We start from the raw sequence: 27,622 nt of genomic DNA, 5'->3' as shown, positions 1-27,622 counted from the left end.
TTTTTTCCAACCTAACTCATTCTGTAACTCCGTGAGCGCCGAGGCACCCGGGCTCTCCGCCCCTCACACCGCTGCGGGCGGCGGCACCGCCCCGGCCTCGCCCCCGCCCCGCCTCCCGCGCTCTGGCCCCGCCCCCAGCCTCGGCCCCGCCCCCAGCCTCGGCCCCGCCCCCAGCCTCGGCCCCGCCCCCAGCCTCGGCCCCGCCCTCAGCCTCGGCCCCGCCCCCAGCCTCGGCCCCGCCCTCAGCCTCGCCGCGCCCGCCCCTCGCGGCCCGGAAGCGCTCGCGCGCGCGCCGGAAGCGCGTCTCCCGCGGCCCGGCCAAGATGGCGGCGGATGCTGCCACCGAGCTGCTGTTCCTGGACACGTTCAAGCATCAGAGTGCGGAGGTAAAACGGAGCTCGGGTCCGCCGCTCCTCTCACCTCCCTTTCCCTCCTCTCCCTTCTCCTGGGCTGCTGCTGACGCCCCCTTGCTCGCGTCGGGGCCTTCCCCCGGGGCGCGGAATCCCCTCTGGGGCGGGCCCCGGTGGCGGTCGGGCAGGAGCAGCCCTGGGGCAGGTGCCGTCAAGGGGCGGCTGCCGCCTCCCCCCCGCCTCGCCTGACACGAAGCCTTGCTCGAGCCGCTGTCGTGGTAGCCCTTGGCCTTGCTGGCAGGGGGCGGAGGGTGGTGGGAAAGGAGCGAGGATTTAGAGGTGATGGGGAGCAGAGGCGAGAGGGAAACAAAGAAGATAAACGTGCTTCGAGGAGGCGGTAATGAAAGAAGTCGACTAGAGGACCGTGCCGGGCCGCTTGTGAGATTCCTGATGCTCTTGTGTAGCTGATGATGAGGAGAGATATTTGTGTGTTTGTGAGATATTCCCTTAGATTTATTTCCTTTACGTGCCTCGCGCACAAAATGAGTATTTCAAGCTTTTTTGGCAGTGGTAGATAGTGCAGATATTCCCCTTTGAGGCTGTTGGGATCCTGAGCATCTTTGAAACTGCTGGTTTTGCAGCAGGTTTGCCCGGGGTTCCACTCGATGTGCTGTTCAGGGAGGAAGAATAGGACTATTAGGGGAAAAGTCATTGTGTACTGGAACATGAGAAGGATGTTACAGAGCCATAGAATAACTCGACTGTGTTCATGGATAGGCATTAGGGAAAGAAAAGGGAGTATTTTGAGCTCACGCTGCAATTAAATGCGATTGAAAAGTTATTCAGGAGTCTTCTAGCTGTCTGGATCAGCTAGGCCCATGGGTATTTTTAATTCTGCTATTTGAGACAATGTTAGGCAGGGAATACTAGCCACTGCTGTTCCCCTGGGTAGAAGCAGTAGCCACTCTTGTACCTCTCCAGGACATTATATTCTCTTGAACATTTTTAATCCTGTTATTTTTTAATCATTTTCTGTCACTTTCGTTCTTGCCAGTGACATTATCCAAACCTGAACCTTCTGTATTTTACGTGTTTCTTGAAAGCCTTTATGTTACGCTAATTTTTCCGCTATGTGGATTGTGAGTGTTGCACTGGAACTTACAGTTCCTGAAAACTACTGCTGTGTTTCTGAATAAAATTATTTATTTGGCTTAGCTATGCAGTTTAACTACTGTTGAGGGTCTTTCTTAAGGTTTAGTAGGAAAAATGAATTGAATTCACTTGCTGTTTTGGTGATGTTGATGCATGGCTGTCAGGGTATAATCCTGTATCATTTAAAGAGGAACTTGTTTTTATTTGTGCGGTGCTCCTGGGGATGAGGGTTCCCAGCAGCAGCCCTTCCTCCAGAAATCCGAGTCTCCCGCATGACTCAGATCTTTTTTAGAGGCACAGATGATCTCCCACAGCCCTCACTCTGTGCAGCCTGCACTCGCCCTGTTCCTGTGTCTGTGCTCCTGTCCTAGTTGGATTCCTTTGGTTCCACCATCCAGCTTCTAACACATCAGCCCATAGGCCAAGGTCTTGCATTGTGTGCTAAAAAATGTTTGTATAGATGTTTCTTGTTAGTAGGCAGTAATACATGCCCAAAACCATATCTTAAAAACTTCTTTTAAAACTCCACTTTACCTGTTTCATTGCTTACTAGCTTTCTAAAAATTTTAGTACTTCCATGCTTTCTGCTGGTTTCATTTGCTTTCTGATTGTGGTGAAAGAGATACATTTCGACTGCAGATCAACCTGTTTTGTAATTTTCATTTTTAGTTGTGTTAGTAGACACTTAGATCAGTGGTTTGGGTTTTTTTTTCCTATAAGTCTGCTAATTCAGTTTGCTAATTGGAAACATGATTCTGCTAAGAAAGTCTTTATATGTTTACAGCTGAACATAAAGTTATATATGTGTACTGTTTTATGGGCATATATATGGTAAACATGATGGATAAATGCAGTAAGACCTAATGTGGTGAATTTAGTGAGAGACTTCCAGCATTAATTTTTTGGTAGCTGCTACATGGAAAGCCACTGTAACTTTAATAACTTCCTAGTTTGCTCAAACACCTTTTTGGAGTGTATAAGAATTCTTTATACTTGCTGTTTTTGTGTGGTAAGCAGAAATGATATTTGCTAAAGGTTTTCAGGTGTTGCAAAATTGGAAAAATACACAGCATATGGAATTTTTGTACAGGTCTAGCAAAATTGGCTTACAGTACCATTATAATTTCTAATATTATATTTGAAATATGATATTTGTTAATGTTTAGAATTACACCACACATACCTTCTGTCTGGTGAAAACAACCTGTTACTGTTTAAAAGATTCTTTCAAATAAAAGTAGTAAATTAAGTAAATAAATCAGTAACATTTTCTATGAAAAAATAGTGTTAAATATATGAAAAATGCCCACATTATATTAAATTACATTTTTTCTCTCTAACATTCTGTCTAATTTTTCTGTGTGTATCAGTGTTTAGCATTTTATAGAATTGAATTTTATTATTAAGATTGCAACCTTAGTTCCATTAGTAGAGAACACAAGTACATGGTGTTGTTCATGTTTTACATTTCCTAGACTTTGCTTATTCTTTGTTTTGTAGCAAAGTACCAATATTGATGTGGTTCGTTTTCCATGCGTGGTTTACATAAATGAAGTCCGTGTCATTCCTCCAGGAGTGAGAGCTCACACAAGTTTGCCTGACAACAGGGCTTATGGGTAAGTGAAAGATACCAGGTATCAGATTCAGGAAAATCTTCCTCTTATTTTTTTCTTGAACTTTTCTATCTCAATAGACCTTCCTACATAAAAATGTAAAATGCATTTATGTGTTTGCTGAACTTGTAATTATTTTGGGGAGTTAGTTAAACAGTATAATTTTGTTGTGGTTTTTTTTTTTCCTTTGTAGTCCTGCTTACTCTGATAAGGAACCCATCTAATTCAATTTTACTTCTAATCTGTTTCTAGAGAGACGTCCCCCCATTCGTTTCAACTGGACTTGTTTTTCAACAATGTCAGCAAACCAAGTGCCCCTGTTTTTGATCGGCTGGGAAGGTAAGTTCTTTCAAGATTAGTGTGTGACTTCATTATCTACCTTTTCTTCCTGAAAATTTTTATAGTGCAGGAAATGCACAATAGACAATCCTGTATCTCCCATGACTTTCGTATTTGGTTTGAACTTTGCTAGTTTGTGCTCTTATTCTTTTCCTCCGATCTGTTTCGAAGGAGAGAGGTTTATGCTTAAAATTTAAGAAAAGCTTATGTTATTTTTAAATTTACAGAGCCCATATATATTAATGCAAAGAATTCTGTAGAAATAAGTGATTTTGCACTCTTGCTTTTAATAGTATGTATTTGTCCAGTGTTTTATTGTTGGCTTGTGTGATTAGTAGTGCTGTGTTTTATTTCTGTAAACATGCTTAATATTAATGAAGCATGACTTTATATCTTTTATTTAACAGCCTTGAATATGATGAAAACACTTCAATTATTTTCAGGCCCAATGCAAAGGTAATACAGTGTGATTTAAACCTCTTCTTTCCCTGCATATCTGTCTTTTAGGTATAAATATGGTTGCATGTGGTGTGTTAGCACTGTGTAAAGTGTTTGTTGTTTCAAACCTTCTCCTAAAACCTGCCTGTAGTTTAGATACTCTTTATTTTAGAGTCTTGTGATTTTTTGTTTTGGTTTTTTTTTTTTTTCATTAATAGGCTGTAGTAGATTAGGGATCTACCTAGGCAGTAGTTATAGTGCAAGGAATTTAATGCTTTTAGAGAAAGATTATTTGTTGCAATGATTGATGTGTTTAAAGTTTTCTCACTTTTCAAAATGTGGGGTAAAGAGGTATTTTAATGTTGGATTTTTCTTTTGGCTTTTATGCAGATATTGATGCAGTGATACTAGAGTAACTCTTTTGAAGTTGTCTTTAAGTGTTTTTTCTTTTTTTTTTTTCTAAAAACAAACAGGTCAACACGGATGGATTGGTTCTTAGAGGGTGGTACAACTGTCTGACTTTGGCAATATATGGCTCAGTTGACAGGGTAATAACTCATGAGAGAGAGTCACCTCCTCCACCACCCCCTCCACCTCCACCTCCCCAGCAACAGCCTGGATTGAAAAGAAATCCAAAACATGGTGAGCCTTGGGGGAAGACAGAGACTTTTTTCTTTTAAAAATCAGTGTTACAGTATCCCATCTGAAAATCAAATCCCCAATTCTTCCACATTTTAGATTATAGTGGCTTTCATTTTTCTTTATTATGTCTTTAGTTTCATATGGTCTTCTAGATTTATATTGAATGATTTTAAGTAGGGTCTCATCCAGTGTTTTTATGAGAGTGATTCGTTTGATCTGTTGCTTGTTACTTTGGATACTCAAAATGCAGTTTAACTTGTGTGAACTCATCAAAATGATGATTGGAATATCAAAAAAAAAAGTGATTAGAATAGTATTAAAATCATAACAAGAAATTTTCACAGTGGTAGTTAACTTTGCTTATCTGACTGGTATAAAGTACATTACAAAAGAGTGCTCAGCACTGGTTTTGGAACGGCCATGAATAGAATCCATGGTCTAGTTTCTGCTTCAATTTTGGTTTTAGATTTAAAATTAGAACTATTGTTCAAAGTATGGCTAGAAGACTTCAAAATTTGAATACTATGTGTAGTAAAAAACAGTTGTAAAAACCAGTTGAGTAAAATGTAAACTTTTTTTAGAAGCAATTCAGATATTATTGATAGAGTTGCAATATGAGTAGTGTCAAAACCAAAATTGACAATTACTCATGTAAGTTTTAAACAAGTATTATATTAAAAAATCAGTAGTGTTAATAAGCTTGTTTATTGATGTAGTTCTTGTTTACATCAAAAATTACTTAATCAAAAGTGGCTTTGGAAAGTTGCCTCACATAATGCAGAATAAAGATAAAATAAAAGCTGGGCAATGGTGTTCCCTAGTCAAAAGTAGCACTGAAACCCCAAAATTTTCTGCTTTTATTCCTGTGGTTTCATTAAAAGCAAGTTTTTATTTTCCCAATAAATATAGTTGATGGAGAGAAAGAAGACCAATTCAATGGCAGTCCTCCAAGACCACAACCTAGGGGACCAAGGACACCTCCAGGCCCTCCTCCTCCTGATGATGATGAGGATGAACCTATGCCAGTGTCAGGTAGAATGAGAACAGACTGTGTTTTATTTGCTGCACATCATTGCTTAGAGGAGGCAGAATTCTGTGTTCCTTCCCAGTGTGAAGTTTCCTGTCTGCTGTTACTTCTGCTGGACAGATTCAGTTTTAGGAAAGGGATTTGGAAAAAAAAAAAGTTTTGGCCGTTAAATTGCATCATTTTAAAAGACAGTAGATTGAGAATATTGGCTGTTGATCAATGCACTGTTGAACATGCTGCTCATGTTTTATATCAGTGTTCTGTTGACTCTGCTGTCCGTTGTCCTTCTCCATTATTCTGCAGCATCTGCCAAGTTACCCAGTCTCTGTATTGGTTAAAAGTGCTAAGAACTCTACATATGCATAGTCTTGCTGTACTAAGTGATTGTGTTCAGTCAAATCACCTGAAGATTTTCAAGATGCCTTTTTTGCATCTCTGGTATATGTGATGCAGAAAGCTAAAACATATATATTGCTATTAAAGACAATAAAAATATTTCTATAAATACGTTAGCAAAAAAAAAGGAGGGCTGAGGGGAATCTCCTTTATTGGATGCAGGGGGATACATGGTGACAAAGGATGTGGAAAAGGCTGAGGTAGTTAATGACTTCTTTGCCTCAGTCTTTAGTTGGAAGATCAATCATTCTCCAGGTACCCTGGGCTGGAAGACAGACACGGGGAGGAGAATGAACCCTCAATAATCAAGGAGGGAATGGTCAGCCCAAGTGTACGGGACCAGATGGGATCCACTCATAGGGCTAGTCCTGTTTGATGTCTTTGGATTTCAGACAAATCCTCTTATTTCTGAAACTTTGTATCTATTTTTAGTGGTTGGGGAAAAAGAAGATGATGTGGACCATAGGGAGGATTACTTTGAGCCGATTTCTCCTGATCGAACATCCATTCATCAAGAAAGCCAGTATTCTGATGATGGAGAAGTAGAGGAAGATCAACCAGAAGAAGGGGAAGATGATGATGATGTGGATGTTGAGGAGGAGGAGGATGAGGATGATGATGATGATGATGATGATGATGGTCATACAGTAGAGAGTATTGCTGATGAGGAAGAAGAGGAGGAGGAGGAAGATGATGAAGATGAAGAAGAGGGTGAAGAGGAGGAAGAAGGTGATGGTAAGTTGTAAAGAGTTTAGAAAAAAAATAGAGGTTTATGAAATTTTGATGGCAGCACCTTCATGAAGAATATGTGCAAAGGGAGCTGAATATTTTTCCCTTGGTTATTGCAACATTGCCTAATCTGTGGTCCTGACCTCTCTCAAGAACAGTATTTTGCTGTGGAATATTTATTGTTTTATAGTAAAACTTTCTATAAATAGAGGAAAATAAATACAGTTGTATAGGTGAGAATGAACATTCAGTCTTGTTACATTTTGTTTAAAAATGTAGGAAAGGGGTGAAAGATTATTTAAGTAAAAACCAAATGAAATTGTTTGTGTAATAAAGTTAGTCACCATCTTCTTGTATTACTTAAGGATCTCACCCATGTCTATGCAAAAATTTCGGGTTGGAAGTTTTATGATAGATGCAATCACAGGAGGAAAATTGGACAATATACTTGTAGTAATGTGTACTCTAGTTAAACTTTTTGCTTTATACATTCTTTTAAATGACTCCATTATTACATAAAAAAACCTGTCAGATGGGGCTTTCACTCGTATCTTGAAAGAGAAGGCTTTTTGTATGTTAGAGTGTGATTGTTCTCTAGCTAGTAATATTTGTATAAAATAAACCATTACTTTGTATTTGGAAGATATTCTCTGAAGTTATGATCTGGTTTATTCATAGCTGATTTGGTAACTTAATCTTTCTCTTTTTAGGAGACGATGGCTATGAGCAGATTTCAAGTGATGAAGATGTAATTGCTGATCTGGAACGTGAAACATTTAAATATCCAAGCTTTGATATTGAATATACTCCTGAGGATCTGGCATCTGTGCCTCCTGTGACATATGAACCTTTTGAAAAGGAGCTTGGACCACTTTTATACTTCAGCTGCCCTTACAAGACTGTGTTTGAAAATGAAGTTGCTAAAATAAAGGACCAAGACCCAGAAAAAGAAAATTCAGGGGCAGTGGAAGGCTCAGTTAAATTAACTGAACTGTTGGAATTATATCAAGAGGAAAGGGGTGCAAAGTGGGTCACTGCATTAGAAGAAATTCCAAGTTTAATAGTAAAAGAATTGAGCTACCTGCTGGTGAAAGACACAAAGCAAGACTATATTACCCAGCTAGTAGACTGGACCCTTCAAGCTTTAAACCTTCAGGTGGCTCTCAAACAGCCCATTGCTTTGAACGTTCGACAACTCAAAGCTGGGACAAAATTGGTATCTTCATTAGGAGAATGTGGGACTCAAGGAATAACGGCACTCTTGCAGGCAGGAGTTATTAATGTGTTGTTTGAACTGTTGTTTGCAGATCATGTATCATCCTCCCTTAAACTTAATGCTTTTAAAGCTTTGGATAGTGTCATTAGTATGACTGAGGGAATGGAAATGTTTCTAAGAGGCGGCGCAGATGTACATGAAAAAAGTGGTTATCAGAAACTCCTGGAACTCATACTGTTAGATCAGACTGTGCGAGTTGTTACAGCTGGTTCTGCAATTCTCCAGAAATGTCACTTCTACGAGATTCTGTCAGACATTAAAAAGGTGGTTGATCAGTTAGCAGAGAACACTCCTCCTCTTCCTAACCACACAGAGCCAGAGCAGGACCAGGACTTGGCAGGACTTGAAAGAACCAACCAAGAATATGAAAATGATGTGGAGGCTCCTATGGACATGGATCATCTTTTGGAATCTTCTAATATAAGTGAAGGAGAGATGGAAAAACTTGTTAGTCTTCTTGAAGAGATCTTTCATTTGATGGAAACTGCTCCTCATACGATGATTCAGCCACCTGTGAAATCTTTCCCAACCATGGCACGCATTACAGGCCCTCCAGAAAGGGATGATCCTTACCCTGTCCTGTTTAGGTATGGCAGTTGCAAATTCAATTTCTAGAGTGTATTTCCTCCAGCTTGGTAGAGATGTATTTCAGGGGTGACTTTGTTGAATAACACTTTGCTAGATATTTCACTTAATTCTTTATTGGAAGATTCTAGATTGTGCATTTGAAGTCTGAGAGAGTTCGATAAGTTAATGTACCTGTTATTTTGTTGGCTTTCTATCAACCTAGAATGCACCTAGCCGGAAGTCAGCATCTCCTTATTACTGGTAACATGCTTGCCCTTCAGTCGCATTCATAGATGCTGACCAGTTGTGCTAGGTGCTGTCCAATTTGAAAATGGTTGTAAACATAGGGTATTTCATTTGTCATTTTGGAGCATGTCTATGTGTGTGGATAAAGTAGGTCTGGAATCCCTCAGTCTGCATGTTGAGGTGGCAAGATGCAAGCCAGACTCAGAAGTCATGCGGCTGTGTCAGCGTAGCTCACTGTTACACAGCACAGGCAGAGGAGCTGAGGCCTGCCTGCCTTCAGCCAGTTAAAACATCCCATGGGTTCTTTCTCTGCAAGTTTCTGTCTGGAAAGTATTTCTCTAAATGCTGACAGATGTCTTTGGTAATAGTTGTGTTGGTCATGGCTGAATACAAGTATCTACACACAAAGAGTGTTCAAAAATCACTGCTAGATATGCTATAATGATTGATTTCCTAGCACATTTAAAACATTGGATCTGGCATTGATGACAATTCAAATGCAGCAGATTTAATGAAATATAATGTCCTGTTTTGTGTGTATATAGGGTTGAGGTTTTTTTTGTTTGGGGTTTTTTAATGAAGATCAGAATTCTAGGATTTATTTCTTGTAAATAATATAGCAATTATGTTTTGTAAGGTTTAAATTTTGTACTACTTCATAATTAGTTATTATTTCTTGTAGTCCACACAGCAATAAGTACTGAAGCTAGGAGGTATGTAGTTTTATATAATGTTATTGTGCAGTGTGCACAAATATTTGTAGCATTGCTGATTCTTTTCCTGGTTTTGGTTTGATTTTTTTTTTCAGATACCTTCATAGTCACCACTTCTTGGAATGCATTACTTTGCTGCTGTCTCTTCCAGTGACAGGTGCACATCCAGGTGTGCTTCAAGCTGTCCGAGATATATTGCGTTTCCTGGCACAGTCACAGAAGGGTCTTCTTTTCTTTATTTCTGAGCACGAAGCAACAAACTTGTTGGTTAGAGCACTTTGTCAGTTTTCTGATCCAGATCAAGAGGAAGGTCTGCAGTCAGATGGTGCCAACGAGGATACTTTTGCCCTGTGGCTCCTGCATTCAACACAGACATTACAGTGCATTTCAGAATTGTTCTGCCACTTCCAGCGATGCACAGCCAGCGAGGAGACTGACCACTCAGATCTGTTGGGAACACTTCACAACCTTTACTTGATCACCTTTAACCCTGTAGGAAGATCTGCTGTAGCTCATGTATTCAGTCTAGAAAAAAATCTCCAAAGTCTTATTACTTTAATGGAGTACTATTCCAAAGAAGCTTTAGGGTAATGTATGCATTTATTTATTTCCTGTAGTTTTTTTCATTTTAAAAGTATCTATCTTTTATAAATAATTCAGTACATCTAAAATATTTTTCTTTTAGATCATGATGTTTTTATTTAAAACCAGAACAACTTTTAAGTAGAAGAATGTAATACAAAATCAGGCCTGTCATTTGTAATCAAGTATTTAATACCCCAAATCTGTGTAGGTCATCAACAAAGTTCTTGTAATATATGTAGGGCAGACTTTTGGTTATATGAAAAAATCAGTAAGTAGGCAGTTTTCATTCAAGCATAAAATGTTGCCTGTGAAACAAAAGGTTTGACTGGGTACACAGAGTATACACTACTCTGGGGTGGGGATCTCTCAATTCTTCAAGTTCTTGTAAATGTTAAATACAGTCATTGTTTTCTCTGGACGGGCAGTTGTACTACTTTAGGTAGCAGTGATTTTAAAATGATTTGTGAAACAGATGAAGTTACAGAAAAATATTTGCATGCCACTTGGCTGGATCTCATGGTTTGTTGATGCTGAAGTAAATATGAATGTGTATAATGTAGCAGAAAGTGTTCACTCACCAAAAAGCATAGGAGGAAACTGTCTGGGTTTCTTTCATTGATAATTATGTGGGGCAATCCTTGTTGAAGGTAGAAGTTCTGTACATAGATTTTTAGGGGTCAGATAATGAAAATCTAACAGATATCCAGTTGTATTAGCTGAGATCTAAAGAAATTCCTTATTGTTGTTTCAGAGACTCAAAGTCTAAGAAGTCAGTTGCTTATAATTATGCCTGCATCCTTGTTTTGCTGGTGGTACAGTCTTCCAGTGATGTCCAAATGCTGGAACAGCACTCAGCACCTTTGCTGAAGCTTTGTAAAGCAGACGAAAATAACACCAAGTTGCAAGGTACAGTATGTGTAATTATCAACTGAATTGTTTGAATGTATAGAAGAAATCTTTTTTATGTGGATAATTGGTGCTTCACAGTTGTCTGGTTTGGATAATGAAATTACTTTTCCAGTTGCATCTGATCAGTTGAGTCACTGAGATAATATGTAATTTTTTTTCTCTTAGTGAGAGTTAAATAGGAAATTATTTATACTTAAATTATTTTGCAAGTAAAATAGCTACCATGAATTTTGGATAATTAGAGGAAGTTTGAAGTTATTCAAACTGTGTTGGTAATAGGAGAGCAAATTTCTGTAAAAGTGGACTAGCTAGTCAGTGAGCCTAATCTTATTTTTGTTCACTCTTGTTATTGTTGTGGTTTAATCCCCACTGGAAACTACGTACCACACCACTGTTGCTCACTCCCCCACCCACCCCCAGCTGGATGAGGAGGAGAATCAGGGAAAAACAAGTAAAACTCACGGATTGAGATAAGAAGTTAAATAATTGAAAAGGAGTAACATATAATAATACTAATAATATAATGATATATATTATATACTAATAATACTAATGATAACAACAATAATAATTGTAGTAAACAGGAGAGAAGAGATAAAATCCAAGAAAACAAGTGATACATAAAGTAATTTCCCACCACCTGCTGATCAATGCCCAGCCCCTTACTGAGCAGTGATGAGCCCCTTCCAGGCAACTCTCCCAGTTTTCATACTGAACATGACATCCTGTGGTATGGAATATCCCTTTGGCCAGTTTGGGTCTGCTCTCCTGGCTGTGCTCCCTCCCAGCTTCTTGTGCAGCTCCTCATTCACAGAGCATGAGACACTGGAAAGTGCTTGACTTAGGGTAAGCACAACTTAGCAACAACCAAAACATCAGTGTGCTATCAATGTTGTTCTCATGCTGAATCCAAACCACAGCACTGTACCAGCTACTAGGAGGAAAACAAGCTCTATCCCAGCTGGAACCAGGACAGCGATGTAGTCTGACAGGGTCTTTACTAATAAATAATCCTGGGACTGTTTTAAGGCACCTAGGTCAACAGGCATGGTGGTCCATGTTACCCTGTTACTACATCTTTTGACATCCAAGCTCTGTCTTGGTGTCAGCTTGTGTTGACTTTCAGATCAGACCTGGGTCACTCAGAAAAATCCTGCTGGGGCCTATTCTGACATCTGAATGTTGTCTGATGTCCAAAGTTGTGCTCTGCACTGGTTACTTGTTTAGACATACCAATAATTTCTTCCAAAACTTAAATGTACTGGAAGAAATCAGAATTCTTCAAAGTTTTAGTTTGAATCTCTCCTCTGCCATGCTCTTATTTTACTCCTCTCCTGATCATCAGACCGCTTTATGAGAAGCAGGGCTAGTTTATTAAACCAAATTGTGAAAACAGTCTGAGTCATCTGTTCATATCCACTTGATCTTCATGTTCTTTTAAATACTTTCAGGAACGATGGGTTTTAAATCTTCAAATCTCTTGTTCCAAAAACCTGGGACTTTCAGGTTATTCTGGACTAAGAGAGAGACCGATAATCTATAAGGACTTCTAGCATGAGTGGAGTACAGAGCAGAGATTGGCTCCATGTCGGCATTTAATAGAAGTTTTGTACTCCGTTTGTAAAAAACCTATTCTGTACATTAAGGGGAATGTGTTTGGGTTCTTTTCTTTAGCTGACAGTGCCCCTTAGTGTCTTTCATAAAAAATGTTTAATTACAGATAATGTAGATAGTGAGATGAAAATTAATTGAGCCTTCAGATTGACTTGAGCCAAATTTTGTCTGTATGCATATATTGCCTGTTCTAAACTTTTATTTTTGTTGATGCTTTTCAGCTGGCTACAGAGGTAGTGTGCCTCACACATTTCACACTTGGCTTTAGTACCTATTGTGTAAATTAGGTACATTTTGATTGAAAAAGGTTTTATGATCATGAATTCACTGACTTAAGTCTTTTTTTTTTCCCTAGAGCTCAGCAAGTGGCTTGAGCCTTTGAAAAACCTTAGATTTGAAATAAATTGTATTCCAAATCTTATTGAATATATCAAACAGGTCAGTAAAATACAAGTAGATGCTATCTTTTACTTATGTTCTATAAGCTTAGACCTTTTGTAGTCTGGTATTTTGTCTTAGATTTGTACTAACATATGATATTTAAAAATACATACTGTTATCCAAAATAGATGTTTTTGTTAAAGCTTATGATCTAAGCTGGGTCTTGCATTGTTACATTTATTGAAACAAAATCTAAGGTAAATGTACAATGCAAAGGTCATTTAAATCTTTTAGCTTCCTGTAAATCACAATGCAAATGTTGATGCTCTTTTTTTTTGTTTCTGCCTTATATATGACTGCTTTCCAAAAGGCGAAATAATTAAACTTAAATTTTGTGATATACTTACAGTAACTAAATACAGAATTTGAATACTAAGGTAGCAATATACTCATAAAGTCCTTCCTTGTAATACAGGCTCTTCCCTTTTTTCTTTTTCTGTTCCCCTAAAAGAATATTGACAGTTTGATGACCCCAGATGGAGTTGGTCTTCCCACTGCACTTCGTGTTCTTTGTCATATTGCATGTCCACCGCCGCTGGTAGAAGGTACGGCTGATGTATTTGTACAGGTTAAAGTACAAACCTTACTTCTTTGAGCCTTCTACTTAAACCTGGCTAAAGTGTAACTGTGAGAAACAGGAGAAATTAGACATGCAGAAATGTTATTTCTTTTCTGTACAGGTCAACAGAAAGACCTTAAATGGAACCTTGCTGTTATTCAGCTCTTCTCTTCCGAGGGAATGGACACCTTCATCCGGGTGTTACAGAAGCTGAACAGCATCCTTATTCAGCCTTGGCGACTCCATGTCAACATGGGCACCACGCTGCACAGAGTTACTACTATTTCTATGGCCCGCTGCACACTTACTCTCCTTAAGACAATGCTAACAGAACTGCTGAGGGGTGGATCCTTTGAATTCAAGGACATGCGTGTTCCTGCAGCACTTGTTTCTTTACACATGCTCCTCTGCTCTATTCCTCTCTCAGGCCGCTTAGATAGCGATGAACAAAAAATCCAGAATGACATTGTTGATATCTTACTGACTTTTACACAGGGTGTTAATGAAAAACTTACCATTTCTGAGGAAACTTTGGCGAACAATACTTGGTCTTTAATGCTGAAGGAAGTTCTCTCTTCAATTTTGAGAATTCCTGAAGGCTTTTTCTCTGGACTTATACTGCTTTCAGAATTGTTGCCTCTTCCACTGCCGATGCAAACTACTCAGGTATAATTTAGATGTATTTAGTTTTTAAAGAATTTTTATTGTTTATAATCCTTTGACCATTTTTGCAGTGGTGGAAAAAACAGATTTGTGAAAGGATGAATTAAAGTTCTTGCAAAGCATTTGTGCTCATAGAGATTCTTTGTAGATAAGTCTTTTTCAGCAGAAACAAAATTGGTATTATTTGGCATTTTCTTAAGTTAGCAGTCATATGTTGTTCTTTTGTCCCTTGTGAGATTATCTAGACTGTCTCTGAAAGCTTTTAATTTAACTCTGAATGCTGAACTTGGTATATTAAGGCTCTTCTTTCTTTTGTCATGGATCTTGGATTTGTGATCCTTCATAAGTAAGCATAAAAGGTGTGTGACAACCCATGCTCCTGAAGGAATACCTAATTTACTGGCATCATGTCCTGTCGTTTGGTGACAGTGAAAATGGCATTCCATGTTTTTAATGAGGACAGTACTCATACTTAGTTTTTGTTTATACGTTGTGATAGAATTCAGGTTTTACCATAAAAATTAACAGGAAAAACCCTGCTGCCCTTCTATTCCTGCAGGTAATAGAAGCCCATGATATTGCAGTGGCACTCAACACCCGGAAGCTGTGGAGTATGCACCTCCACGTGCAGGCCAAGCTGATACAGGAGATCGTTCGATCCTTCTCTGGTTCGTCTTGCCAGCCCATTCAGCATATGTTGAGGCGTATTTGTGTTCAGCTGTGTGACTTGGCTTCACCTACTGCTCTCCTCATCATGAGGACGGTATTGGATCTAATTGTAGAAGACCTGCAAAGGTATTTTTGTTTTCTCTTGCAAAGATTTCGTTAATGAACTGTTAAATTCACCTTGCTTCTGCGGAGTAGATTTTGCAGGAGGAAAATACTTTTGGAAATACTGTTCATTATGGGCTGAATGAATTCTCAGTCCGGTGCTATGTGCTGAGTCGTGATAATGCTTAAGGTTGCCAGAGAACCAGCTCATCCTTTAAGTTGTGATGTAGACAGTTTCATGTTGTGTGTTTGTGGTAAGTATTTTAGGAAGGTTTTCTTCAGGCTGGCCTTGCAAAGCCTCATCTCGCCTATGAAGTGCTTTTAAGGACCTGTAAGACACGAATAAGAAAAGTAGGCCAGTAAGGTTTGCTATACTGGGATTACATATGTGTAGATGTTTGTAAACTGGAGGAAGTTGAATGATAGAGATTCAGAGGGTTTTGAAACAATGAGTGCTCTTCCTTTAAAAGCACCGTTATCCACAGAGATACTGTTTATATAAAAGCGTATTTATCTTACTCAATTAGATGCCCTACAGTGTGTTAAATGCATAGTAGATTAATTAATTTATGATGTGACCAGAAATTCTTTAGTGAAAGTTGAGCAGTTTGCACAAAGTAAATGGAACTGTAAGTTTAAGTATGCAGACTAGGTGGATTTTTTTCTAAAATGCAGAATTATATGACTCCTGTGATGGTTGTTTCTATAGTTTCTTAGATCACTTTAAAACAGCTTTTTCACAGTGCACTGATACCCTTTCAGCAACACAGAAGATAAAGAGAAACAGTACACTGGACAGACCACTCGATTGCTCGCTTTATTGGATGCCCTGGCTTCACATAAAGCTTGTAAATTGGCTATTTTGCATCTTATCAATGGAACTAATAAAGGAGATGAAAAATATGCAGAGGTTTTCCAGGAGCTCTTGGCTTTGATGCGATCAGCTGGGGACAATGTCACTCATCAACAGTGTGCTGAATATGTAACTTCCCTTTTGCAGTCCCTCTGTGATCAGGTATTTTCTATATTTAATGCATAATGTGTGTTGATTATTGTAGCAGACAAATTAAATAAGATTGTTTCTTAAGTACCTTTTTTTTTTCCAAAATTAAAAATAATCAGCATTGTTAAAACACGAGAAGAAAAAGTGTGCATGGTTGGCTGCTTTGGCAGATTTACTGCCTTCTTGGTCTTGAATGTAAATGCTTTCCATTTCATGACTTGTCTTCCACTCTTCTGGTAGCTCATCAGAGACCAGAAACTGAATGGCACAAAGATTGCCTCTCCGATCGGCTGAGATGGATGTAATTTCTCCGTGTGGGCCACTGACAAAACTTGAGTTGTCACTGTTCACTTCTTACCTAGTTAAAAATATATATATCTCTTAGGGGTCTAACTGAAACCTCTTGAAAATGTATTCCAAATATAAAGATGTGTATGCTATGCTGGTACCATAAAACTCCTCCATTAAAAAAAGGCAGAAGTTTCTCTAGAGCAAGATAAGAAATGTTAGTTGAAAATTGATTTATAGACTAGCCTTGGTAGTTTCTCATTAATGTGTGCACAGATTTGCATGTCATTATTTGTGTCACTAGTGCGTGTATTTATTTGATCTAGTGCTTACCCAGTTACACAAAAGACGTTTGGATGTTGTTGGTCAGTAGAGATAATCAGCCATTTGCATATAAACAAGATCTCTCTGCCCATACAAATTCATTGTGAAAATCAGTCTTGTTTTATTTTATGTAAAATATGGAAGTGACAGTAGGTGCTAGACTTCCTAGGTGGTGTCTGCAGCCTCTTAATTTTCACAGAACCACAGAATTAAATAATATTTCAAATTGGAAGGGACCCATAAGGATCACCAAATCCAACTCCCTGTCCTTTGCAGTAATATCTAAAACTAAACCATGACTAAGAGTGTCATCCAGGTGCTCTCTGAACTCTGACAGGCTTGGTGCCTAACCACATCACTGAGGACCCTGTTCCAGTGACTGACCAACTTCTCAGTGAAGAACCTTTTCCTAATGTCCAACCTGAACGTCCCTTGATGCAGCTTCATTCCATTTCCTGGTGTCCTGCTGGTCACCAGAGGGAGGAGAGCACCTGCCCTGCTGCTGCTCCCCTTGAGGCACTTGTAGATTACTGTCAGGTCACCCTTCAGCCTTCTCTTCTGTAGGCTGAACCAGCCAAGGGACTTCAGCCTCTTCCTGTGTTTTGACCAGTGTTTTGAGATTGAGGGACACATTGACTACCTAGGCAGGAAACTGTGTATGTTACCCAATGACTGTTTGGCTTTTGTTTGTAGCTCTGCTACAATATTTCAGAATTTGAATCTTTTATGTTTTAGAAATAAATAACGGTTTGTAACCCTTAACAGAACTGCATAAAAAGAATTCTCTAGATTAGTATTTTGCTGGTCAGTAATAACTGAAATACTGGAATAAGATGATAAAGGGATAGTGAAAGAACTCAGTGCTTTTGACTTCATGTATGGTTTATACTTACTACAGGCATACAGAATGCATTTTTACTATGTGTGTAATAATCATTCTTTTAGGATATTGCACTTATTTTACCAAGTTCATCAGAAGGCTCTGTGTCTGAATTAGAGCAGCTTTCCAACTCCTTACCAAGCAAAGAGCTGATGCCCTTAATTTGTGACTGTCTGATGGAAACATTAATGAATTCTGAGAGCAGTTACAGTTGTCTGCTGACATGCATCCGAACAATGATGTTCCTTACAGAGCATGACTATGGCTTCTACCACTTGAAGAGGTATGGTATTTTATGATATCACTGACAGCTTAAAATTGTTTAAAAACTTCTGTAGTGCAAAATAATTTCCTACATGCTTAGTAGAAAATGTTGAGGATAAGGCACCTAAGCTTTTGTTTCTCTTTGGGACCTCAGTGTTTTACTCAGTATTTTGGTCTTCCTTCACACTCTCAGTAATTTCTGCAGTATGCACACAGAAGCACTTTATTTCGAGAAGCAAACAAAGCATTGAAAAAAGGTTTGTACAGTCTGTTTCCCCACTCCAAGCCTGGAGGATTCGAATGAGATATAGTGCTCTTGTTCGTTCCTTTTTGAGACACTCACAGAGCTCTCATCTGGAACACTGGAGAACTGTCTGTAATTCCTCTATTTTTAGGAGATTCAGTTTGTACTTCCCCGAGTGTTCTGACCTCCAGACAATTAAGGCCTTAGAAATGAGTTTGTTTTTTTCCAAACTATTTTTGTTAACTCCACTCACTTGGAACAGAACATATACGTGCATTGGACCATATTGTGTTATTTTGACACTGGATTATTTATTCTATATTTGGACCTGTTTCTGTTTGCTGAAGTTGAGGTGCAGAGGCAAAAAGGTGAGGTTTGCAGAGAGAAAAAGGAGCCTTGTCAGTACAGTGTTGTTCAAAGCACTTTAAGCAGTGCTGTTGGATGTAAGAAGCCATACAACCACCAATGAAAAATTAGCAAGTTACAGATGCTGTTCTTTCTATGATCCCATGTGTCCAGATGTCAGCTTCAGTGCACAGCCTTGCTATTTCTGTGTTCATGTTGCCTTTACAGTTTGTTTTCTGCAGTTAGGCATCATGGTATGCAGTGAAATTGTAGCTGCAAGCATGATCCTGCTTCATACATAAGGTCTTTGTGCAAACACATATTTCTGTACTTCAGTACTTCAGTCCCTTTTCTGCCGAAGATGAAATTATAATTTTTTGAATGTTTTGGAGGTAGTATATATAGCTGTGTATGTGCAGTCTGAAATAAATGCAGAGGGTACTGGTGAAAATGGGAGTCTAGTACAGAGAAAATAGTGAAGCTCCAGCTTTGTAATCAAAGATCAACTTGATACTTGTAAAATTTGTCAAGTTTATTTTCCTTATAACTAGTTATGGTGGAATGGTAACAATGTATGTACTAATAAAGTATTTTCTCTCTTTGTTTTTCAAACAGCTCTCTAAGAAAACACAGCAATGCTCTGTACACTGTATTAAAGCGAGTAATAACTAGTTTCAGCAAAGACACGGGTGAACTCGCCTCTTCATTTTTGGATTTTATGCGGCAGATTCTGAACTCTGATACGCTGGTAAGTGAATATGTATTGAATACTTAAACTCAGCTGCACTTCTCTGAAACCTGCGGTGTGAGACATGTTCAGGAACAATTATTTCAGAAAGCAGTTGATTCTGCAGATTGCTGGGTAAGGCTTTTCCATCAGTAGTGTCAGTGCCATCTTTATTTAGTTTTTAATGAAATCTGTGAGAGCTGGGCAGAATGTATGTTTAGTTAGTAAGAGGGTTTTTCAGCGGGAAGAAGAGCCTATCGGTTCATACTGATTTCCTACTATTCACTTTCCTAAGTGAATAGTATGCTGTGGTGTCCCAGTTTTAGATTCACAGCATCCTGTTAGAGAGTTGCTATACTGATATGTAGTATAGAAAGGACTATAAAATACTTGTTAATTCTGTGATACAGACCTCATCTTTTACGGGAAAGGGTTGCTTTCATCTTGATGCAGTATATAAACTTGCCTGTTGAAATGTACTTCGTTAAAATAATTTACATCATATGTTTTTAAATCAAGAGGTAACTCATTTTACTAGATTTGCTCTAATGTGTGTTTGAATTCAAAGGGGTTTGCAGTCCACAAATACAACATTTGTGTACTTACTCCCCAACTGTCAAATATTTCAGGGATGTTGTGGAGATGATGGAAGCCTTATGGAAACAGATGGATCCCATCCAGGCAGAACGCTGGGTCTTACCACTGCAGAGTTAAAACATCTACTGCAGAACAAAGAAGAAACCCCAGAAAACCTGCTTCTTGATCTGGAGAAACATGTTATGGTAAAAGAATTCAAATAACCAGGTTGATGTTGCAGTTTTCTGTATGCATGTCCTAAGATCTGAGGCAGTTAATGGTGTCATGGAAGGCAGCAAATGCCAACAGCAGAGGGTGTAGGGTAGTGGTGAAGCAGATTATTAATGTAATAAACAACAGGAGCCCTGGCTTAGCAATGGCTTGATGTTACTTGATGTTACTGGTGGTAACAAGTGGAATTAATACTGGGGGCTGGATATTGTTGGATGTTTTCATCAGAAGCCTGAAAAATGGATACATCTTCAGTGAATTTGTAGGATGGGGGGGTGACTAATCTGACGTACAGCAAAGCCTCAATCCAGGGAGACCTCAATAAACATTTTAGGATTGATTTAGCAGAAGGTTTGTGTGACTTACTAGGAAAAATGCAAAGGTCTGCAGTGAAAGGAGGATAGCAGTCTGGGCTGAAAAGGGCTGGGTGGTTATGTTGGTTGATGGGTTGGATGTGGGCTGCCAGTGCACGGTCACTAGAAACAAGTGAGTGTGTTCTGAGCCATCCTGGAAGGAGCATGGTCAGCACTTCCAGGGACCTTACTGTCTCCCTCCACAGGATGCTGCTGACCTCTCATGTAGAGTGTTGTGTTCACCTTTAGCCAGCTTTGCCCTCTCACAAGTTCTAGAGAGACCTGGGGAGACTGGAGAGGGTTCTACCAAGGTGGTCAGGGACCTACAGCACATGTGCTACAGAGAGAGAGAAAGAAGGAAGAAGCTGGGCTTGTTTAGCCTGGTTAAGAGGGTGCAGGAGCTATTTCAGAGTTTCCCACAGCTATTTGGGGAGATAGTAACAAAGATGGTGGAATCAAACTTCTTTTGGTAATTCCAAATGATAAATCGAGGGGCAATGCCCCCAGATTGTGGCTTCTGAGGTTCAGGTTGACATTGGGGGAAAAAAAAGTTAATGACTGAGAGAGAAGTGAAGCACTGAACAGGTCAGTGTGGCTGTGTGCTCTCCGTCACTGGCACTTCTTTTAGACATGGCTGGATAAAGTTATGGCTGACCTGATCTGGCTTTGATGATAGTCCTGCTTCAAGCAGTGAGGGTGGGGATTGGACTAGAGGACATGCAAAATTCAATGCATCCAACTTTTTGTGATTAAAACTGCAAACTAATATTCAAATCTGATTCTGTGTAACTGATGGCAGCCATGCAATAGATGGCTACTTTAAGAGAGTCCATGAAACAGCTGCTTCACAGCCTATTGATCACAAATGCCTTTCCAGTGCTATATTCCCTTCTGTCCCTTCCCTGGCTGCCTACATCTATGGTAAGAGATTAAAAGCCACAATTGTTTTGAATGAGAAACAGCAGACATTGGAATGCTTTAACAGAGAGCTTCTTAAATAAAACCTGGGGCAATGTCTTCCTTGGGACTGTTATAACGGATATTGCATCAACTGGGAATGAAACCTAGAATGTGTGTGTGGTGACGTGGTATAATATCACATCCAGGAGCTCTCTGCTGTTGTTTGTGTACTTGGGTGTCTTGGTTTCACTATTTGTGGCTGGATAGACTGTTGTATAGTACCTTCCCCCTTTTTGTATAAATAAGCAGAGTGTGCTTCCTTCTCTGAGGAGGAGAAAAAGTTCTGACTTGTTCTGTGTTGACATAGGATCGTTCTAAGGAAGATGATGGCCTTGAATCCTTACTGGACAACATTGTTGGAGTGAGGCAGATGTTGGAATCAGCAGGTGATTCTTGTCCACTGAGTGACCAAGATGTTGAGCCTACTCTTTCTGCACCAGACTCTCTTCAGAATTTGTTTAACAACAGGTAAAATGGTTAAGTGTGTCAGCTTACCTGTGATTTACTTAAGAAAATGGAGTAATTTATGCATACATAAATTAACTATATTAAAAACAAGATCTAAACAGCACTGTTGTCACTACTACCCACTAGGCCCAATGTATTGAATGTCATGTAAGCATCAAGGGTAAGGCAGCAATGTTCACCCCAGGTTCTGTGGTGCTGTGTACGCTTGCAGTTGGTTGTGGTTCATAACCAAACAGGCCTTGGGCATTGTTTTGTTGTAGGACTACATACGTGTTGGCAGATGTGATGGATGACCAGCTGAAGTCCATGTGGTTCTCACCCTTTCAGGCTGAAGAAATAGACACTGACTTGGATATGGTAAAAGGCTTCATTAACATATCTGAAGTGAATTTAAGAATGAGGGTTAATCTGAACTAGTAGCATCAGAAATTCATATGGCCAAATGGTTTGTTTCCCTGAGCTCACCTTTCTAAACTGACCCAGATAGAGAGGTTGGCATTTGGTAAAGGGGCTATCAAATGCCTTCAGGTTGACTTGGAAGCAGCTACAAAATCAGGACCTTTTGCACTACCCTAGGGGAACAGTTTCTGTGTCAGTCCCAAACTGCTTTTGCACTGCTGTTGAGGCTTTTCATCAATTTGTATTAAATGTAGAAAAGAATGTGATTTAATTTCTTCTCATTGCTTGTCTTCTGTCATTGCAGTAATATCCACAAAAGCCTGATAGCTACACTTTTTAAAATTTAAATCTTTGCTGTGATGTGACAAAAGTGGGAAACATGGCAGTAGTAAATGAAACTACATGAACAAAAGCTTTTCACAGTTTTTGAAACTTTTATTATCTAAACTTTAAAGCTAATAGTGAAAAATACATTTGCATTCTTGGTTTTTTAAAACTAAGGAGTTGGCAGTGTCTTAATTTCTTGTGTGAGAAATAATCAGTTTCTGTTGACTTCATTGCCTTTATTCTTTTTTTAGTTTTACTCTTTTAATTAATGTGCAATATAGTTGTGTTTTAATTTCTTAAGCAAAACCAGAATGGTTGATTCTTGTATACAAGTGACATTTATAAATTTATAGGGCTGTAACTTAAGCAAGAGAATTATCCCACTGCAGGTCATTAAATGACAAGACAGATGTTCATATTTGAGAGCTATGCCCTTCACTGCTTTTGTGTTCAGATCAGTCAAGATAATTTTGCTGCAGCTCTGCTGCTTGTTTTGTTTTGTTACTGCTGCTCTTTTTGTTTTTTGGAGGTGCTAGTAATGACTGTTTTGATAAAACTAAATTCTCTCATTGAAGGTAAAAGTTGATTTAATTGAACTGTCAGAGAAGGGCTGCAGTGACTTTGACTTGCAAGCTGAATTGGAGAGGTCATTTTTGTCAGAACCATCATCTCCTGGACGCACAAAAACCACAAAAGGCTTCAAGCTCGGCAAGCACAAGCATGAGACCTTCATAACTTCAAGGTAAAATGAGTTCAATGAGTTAACAGTGTCTTCAGCACTGATTTGTACGTTGTCAAAATGTCCAATACCTTTCAAATTGCATCTCCAATATGGAGAATGCCTGACCATCAGTAGTACAGTGTTACATTAACTAACTCATGGCTTGTCATGACAGTGGGAAATCTGAGTACATAGAGCCTGCAAAGAGAGCTCATGTTGTGCCACCACCCAGAGGAAGAGGAAGGGGAGGATTTGGACAAGGAATTCGACCACACGATATCTTCCGTCAGAGGAAACAGAACACAAGCAGGCCACCCTCCATGCATGTGGATGATTTTGTTGCTGCAGAGAGCAAAGAAGTGGTTGCTCCAGATGGGATACCACCAGCCAAAAGGCCACCAAAAGTGTCACAGAAGATTTCTTCGCGTGGTGGGTTCTCAGGGAATCGTGGAGGACGAGGAGCTTTTCACAGTCAGAACAGGTTCTTTACACCACCTGCTTCAAAAGGTATGTTGGTTCCTGTACTAGAACTGGAGTAAATGCATGCTAAAATTGCTTCAGTAATACTAACCCAATTTCCTAGCAGTTCATCATCCCCAGTGTGAGATCTTCCTGAAGCAGTGTTGTTGGAATGAGTTGTTTAGCACTAGGAAAGGCTCTCTTGAAGGTGAGAACCTCCAAAGCTGTGCAATTGAAACAAGGCTGTGAATTCCCATGCTGCCTCTCTGCCTCTTTTTTACAAAAGGAGTCATCTGTTTTAGAAACTGTTGGAGTGCTTCCCTGCCTTTTGTGACATGGTAGTTCCTGAAATCAAGCAACACAGTACATATCTGGGTTAAAATGAGGCTTTGGAATAAAAAGATGGAAGATCCTGACAAGAATAAGATGAAATTTTCAGTGAACCTGGAGATTGTAGCCTACAGAGTGTTAAGTTTCTTTCATACATAGACAAGATTGCATTCCTTTTCCTTCCATCCCATAATTAGGGCAAGTCCTTGCAAAGTAGAAACAGAAAAGGCTTCCATTTATAAACTTAGAAATACTAGGATTTACTTCACCTCAAAATCTGAAAGTATAATCTGTGTTAATACACTAGATAATGTGGAATTCTTTTAAACTTGAGTCCTTGCCTGATAAATAGATCTGTTCCCCCGATTCTGTGCAGAATAGAGTAATTTGTAGACTTCAAGCTGGAATACTGTGGGTATGTTGATACAGAGTATCTTTATCTATTTAAATTGTGTAAATATTATGTTACCACCCTGAGTACTGTGAAGATTGAAATGGAAAAAAACCCAAACCCAGTGATGTTTGCTCAACAGTGTGTTGGTTTTTCTCTCCCTATCTAGGAAATTACAGTCGTCGTGAGGGCGCTCGAGGCTCAAGCTGGAGTGCACAGAGTACGCCCAGGGGAACCTACAATGACAGTAGAGGTGGTCAAAGCAATTTTAACAGGGGTCCACTGCCACCACTGAGACCATTAAGTTCAGCAGGTACATGGTATTCATATGGGCATCGAACTATAGAGAATTCCTTGAATTTCATTTTTGCTTTACAAATGAAACCATGCAAGGATGCTGCAGACACCTTGAAATTCAGCAAATGTTTTAAGCATATATGAACAGTTGTCACTGAGACTGTGTCAAATACGTGCTTTCATACGACCTGCCCTGTAACCCATAGAACTTGCTGAATTGAACACTTGATCGCAGAATCTTAATTTTGCACTCAGACTTTTGTCATTCGGTTGTCTTCGTACCTCCATGGTAATCATAGCGCAATTAAAGCAGCAGTGCTTGCCTAAAAGAAAAGTGAAAATTAAAAGGAGGAAACAGACGCTGTTTGTATCTCATCCTCTTTTTGTTTCTTACGCTTTCGCAGCAGCTTCTCCGCCTAGGGCTTTTTTTTTTTTTTTTCCAACTGAGTATACTTTTCTTTGCTTTAAGGCTACCGACCGAGTCCTCGCGATCGTGCTTCCAGAGGCCGCGGAGGAATTGGACCGTCTTGGACAAGTGCTAATAGTAGTAGCAGTGGTGGCTCAAGAGGAAAGTTTGTTAGTGGAGGCAGTGGAAGAGGTCGTCATGTACGTTCCTTCACACGATAAAATAAGACCTAATGGTGGAACAGCTCAACCTTGTGGACTTCTGTGAAGATGACAAAGAAAGCAGCGTCACTAATGGACCAATTCAGAGTTTCTGGTATCTGGAGGACACCAAGAGAATATTTTTGTCTGAAGAAAAAGCTTTTGTTTGATACAAGACTTGAAATTTCAATAAAATTCAAGACTTTTTGTGTACAATTGTAAATTTTTTGTTGCTTTTGAAAGAATGTTTCAATTTTTTTGTGGATTTCAGTAGACAATACTCAGTAAAGCAGCTCTTTGAGTTAAGACTTGAAGGACTTCTTAAATATTAATTGTGCCAAAAGAAAGGTGCAAGTGTTTTGTGTGTGACTTATTACTGCAAGAAAATTTAAAAATATGTATGTAAGGCAATTTTGTTCTTTTCTCTCAGGTTTAGAGCCATTAGCCCTTTTTTTCCTTTGTTATTTTGTTAGCCGGTCTGGGTTATTAATGAATGAAGTGTATCTGCCATCAGGTGAAGTAGCTGATGATAGAAAATTGACTGAAATTAATTAATCTGTTAAAGAATACAAATGGAAATGTAATTTATGTAGGTTTTGTTGTACTTCTTGGGTAATGAGATTAGAAACTTCTAAGTCCCACACCAGGTAAAATTTGAATAAAATCTCTCACTAACTTAAGGGAGAATAAGTCAACATTCCGTCACTTACTTTACAACTCCAGCCCATGCATAAGGAGCACAAGAGTTATTCATTGGAAAGCACTGTATACTTTCAGTTAAAAAGCAAGATACTCATATCATTGGAGAATCTGGAGATAATTTGTTGCCTGCCTCTCCTCTGCCCAACACAGCTGAGGAGAGGGCAGAGACACAGATGTATAACCTGAGCAATCATGTAGTGAGGTAGTGATGTGAAACCTTCTCTATGAAGAGTTGGGTTGGAGTTTTGTTCCTACAATTAGACTGAGATACAGTGCAAAAAGAAAAACTTTGAGGAGTTGGAATTCATAAAGAAATGTCACTACTAGATTCAATTCTAAATTTATTTTAATACTGAATTCAGTGAAGTAAGGTTTTATGTGTTTGCATTCCTTTGGGCTCCATGGGTTTCATAGAATGAACAGATACTCAGTAGTCATTGCATTTTTGGGTGGGGTGTGGTAGCCTTGCCTAAAGGCCATATGCAATCTTTGCAGATGAGCTCCACTGTCAGACTTAGCTTGCTTTTCCCTTATGCTTTGGTCTGTTGACATTACAGAAGTGCTTTGGAGGGGTCTTACTCTACTTAAATATGGTGCAGTTCTTGTTTTACGTGATTTTGACTTATTTTGTCTGCCTAGACTCATGAACTTTAACACCCTATTTTAACTGTTTCTGAATTATGGTATTATGTTAAATTGAAATTTTTTTAGCTTTATACTGCCTGACTAAATTGAATAGGTTTTTCGTTTGATACATAGAAGGCCTCTATTAGCTGTATTTTTTCTGTGTGGAGACTCTGAGACAGTGTCCCATTGCTTGGGAGGTGATTTGAAAAACCTATGAAAGTGGGAAACTTCCATGAATTGACTGGGTGCACCTACAGGGAACAATATCGGTTCATAAAGGGTTTAAACTTATTTAAAATAACATGGACAGATTTAGATTGGAAGCCAAACAATTTTCTGAATGGTAAAATAACAGGGAGATGTAATTTTACTAATAATTGTAATTAATAAAATGGGTGGAGCTTTCACAGGCATTACTGTTATTAATGCTATTTTTTTAAGGAGCACTGCATAAATATTTTTAAAGCTGACTCACTCCTTTATACCATGTGTTTAAGGTGGTTTTATTTTTTTAGAAATTTTACTGTTTTCGAAACTAGCAGGGATATAAATCATTTGGTTTCTGTCAGGGAATTTGAAATGAAAAGTAAAGAAAAGTGTCAAGCATGGAATAAATACATAAATATTGAGTACTGGTTCTTCAGAGTTTAAAATACACAGCATGTCACATTAGTAATTTTCAAACTAGGAGGAAATAAAGGGTTGGTTACATTGGTGTATGAAAGCTCTGTAAATTTAGTTAAACTTGAAAAAAGAAGTGTGTGTATATCATGTTTGTTTTGTTTTTTTTTTAATTAATGAATTTAGTTCTGTGACTGTTCAATGCAAAGTGGTTCCTTTCATGGATAAATTCAGCATGAAATAATGCTGTTTAAAACTCAGGTGTTACTTGGTTTGCCCTTTAAAATAGGATTGCTACTGTAAGTAACACTTTAAAGTGCTTAATTTTGCTTTTGATACTCTGGCTAAAAAAAGAAATTTTCAGGTTTTGTTTCCTGACTGGAGCACCAGGAAGTGGCTAACTTTAGAGATTCCTGTGCTTACTTGATGAGCAGAACAGTGGCAGGGGG

General features: G+C 38.9%; 1 protein-coding gene across 1 annotated transcript; it reads left to right on the top strand.

Annotated features, from left to right (window-relative positions):
- Positions 1 to 280: 280 nt before the first annotated feature.
- Positions 281 to 27,320, top strand: VIRMA (vir like m6A methyltransferase associated). The gene is made up of 24 exons (XM_039548536.1): positions 281 to 386; positions 3,003 to 3,118; positions 3,368 to 3,454; positions 3,862 to 3,910; positions 4,366 to 4,534; positions 5,444 to 5,566; positions 6,390 to 6,692; positions 7,397 to 8,549; positions 9,584 to 10,075; positions 10,825 to 10,979; positions 12,952 to 13,034; positions 13,489 to 13,582; positions 13,718 to 14,262; positions 14,819 to 15,054; positions 15,793 to 16,045; positions 17,591 to 17,808; positions 18,994 to 19,126; positions 19,735 to 19,887; positions 21,533 to 21,693; positions 21,954 to 22,050; positions 22,995 to 23,161; positions 23,316 to 23,647; positions 24,490 to 24,633; positions 25,087 to 27,320. The coding sequence occupies exons 1-24, from the start codon at positions 324 to 326 to the stop codon at positions 25,242 to 25,244; spliced, it is 5,484 nt and encodes a 1,827-aa protein (XP_039404470.1). The 5' UTR covers positions 281 to 323; the 3' UTR covers positions 25,245 to 27,320.
- Positions 27,321 to 27,622: the final 302 nt, after the last annotated feature.

The sequence above is a fragment of the Corvus cornix genome, chromosome 2 (genome assembly GCF_000738735.6).
Source record: "Corvus cornix cornix isolate S_Up_H32 chromosome 2, ASM73873v5, whole genome shotgun sequence".
Taxonomy (NCBI): domain Eukaryota; kingdom Metazoa; phylum Chordata; class Aves; order Passeriformes; family Corvidae; genus Corvus; species Corvus cornix.
The sequence above is the reverse complement of the archived record's forward strand: the minus strand, read 5'-3'. Positions and strand labels throughout refer to the sequence as shown.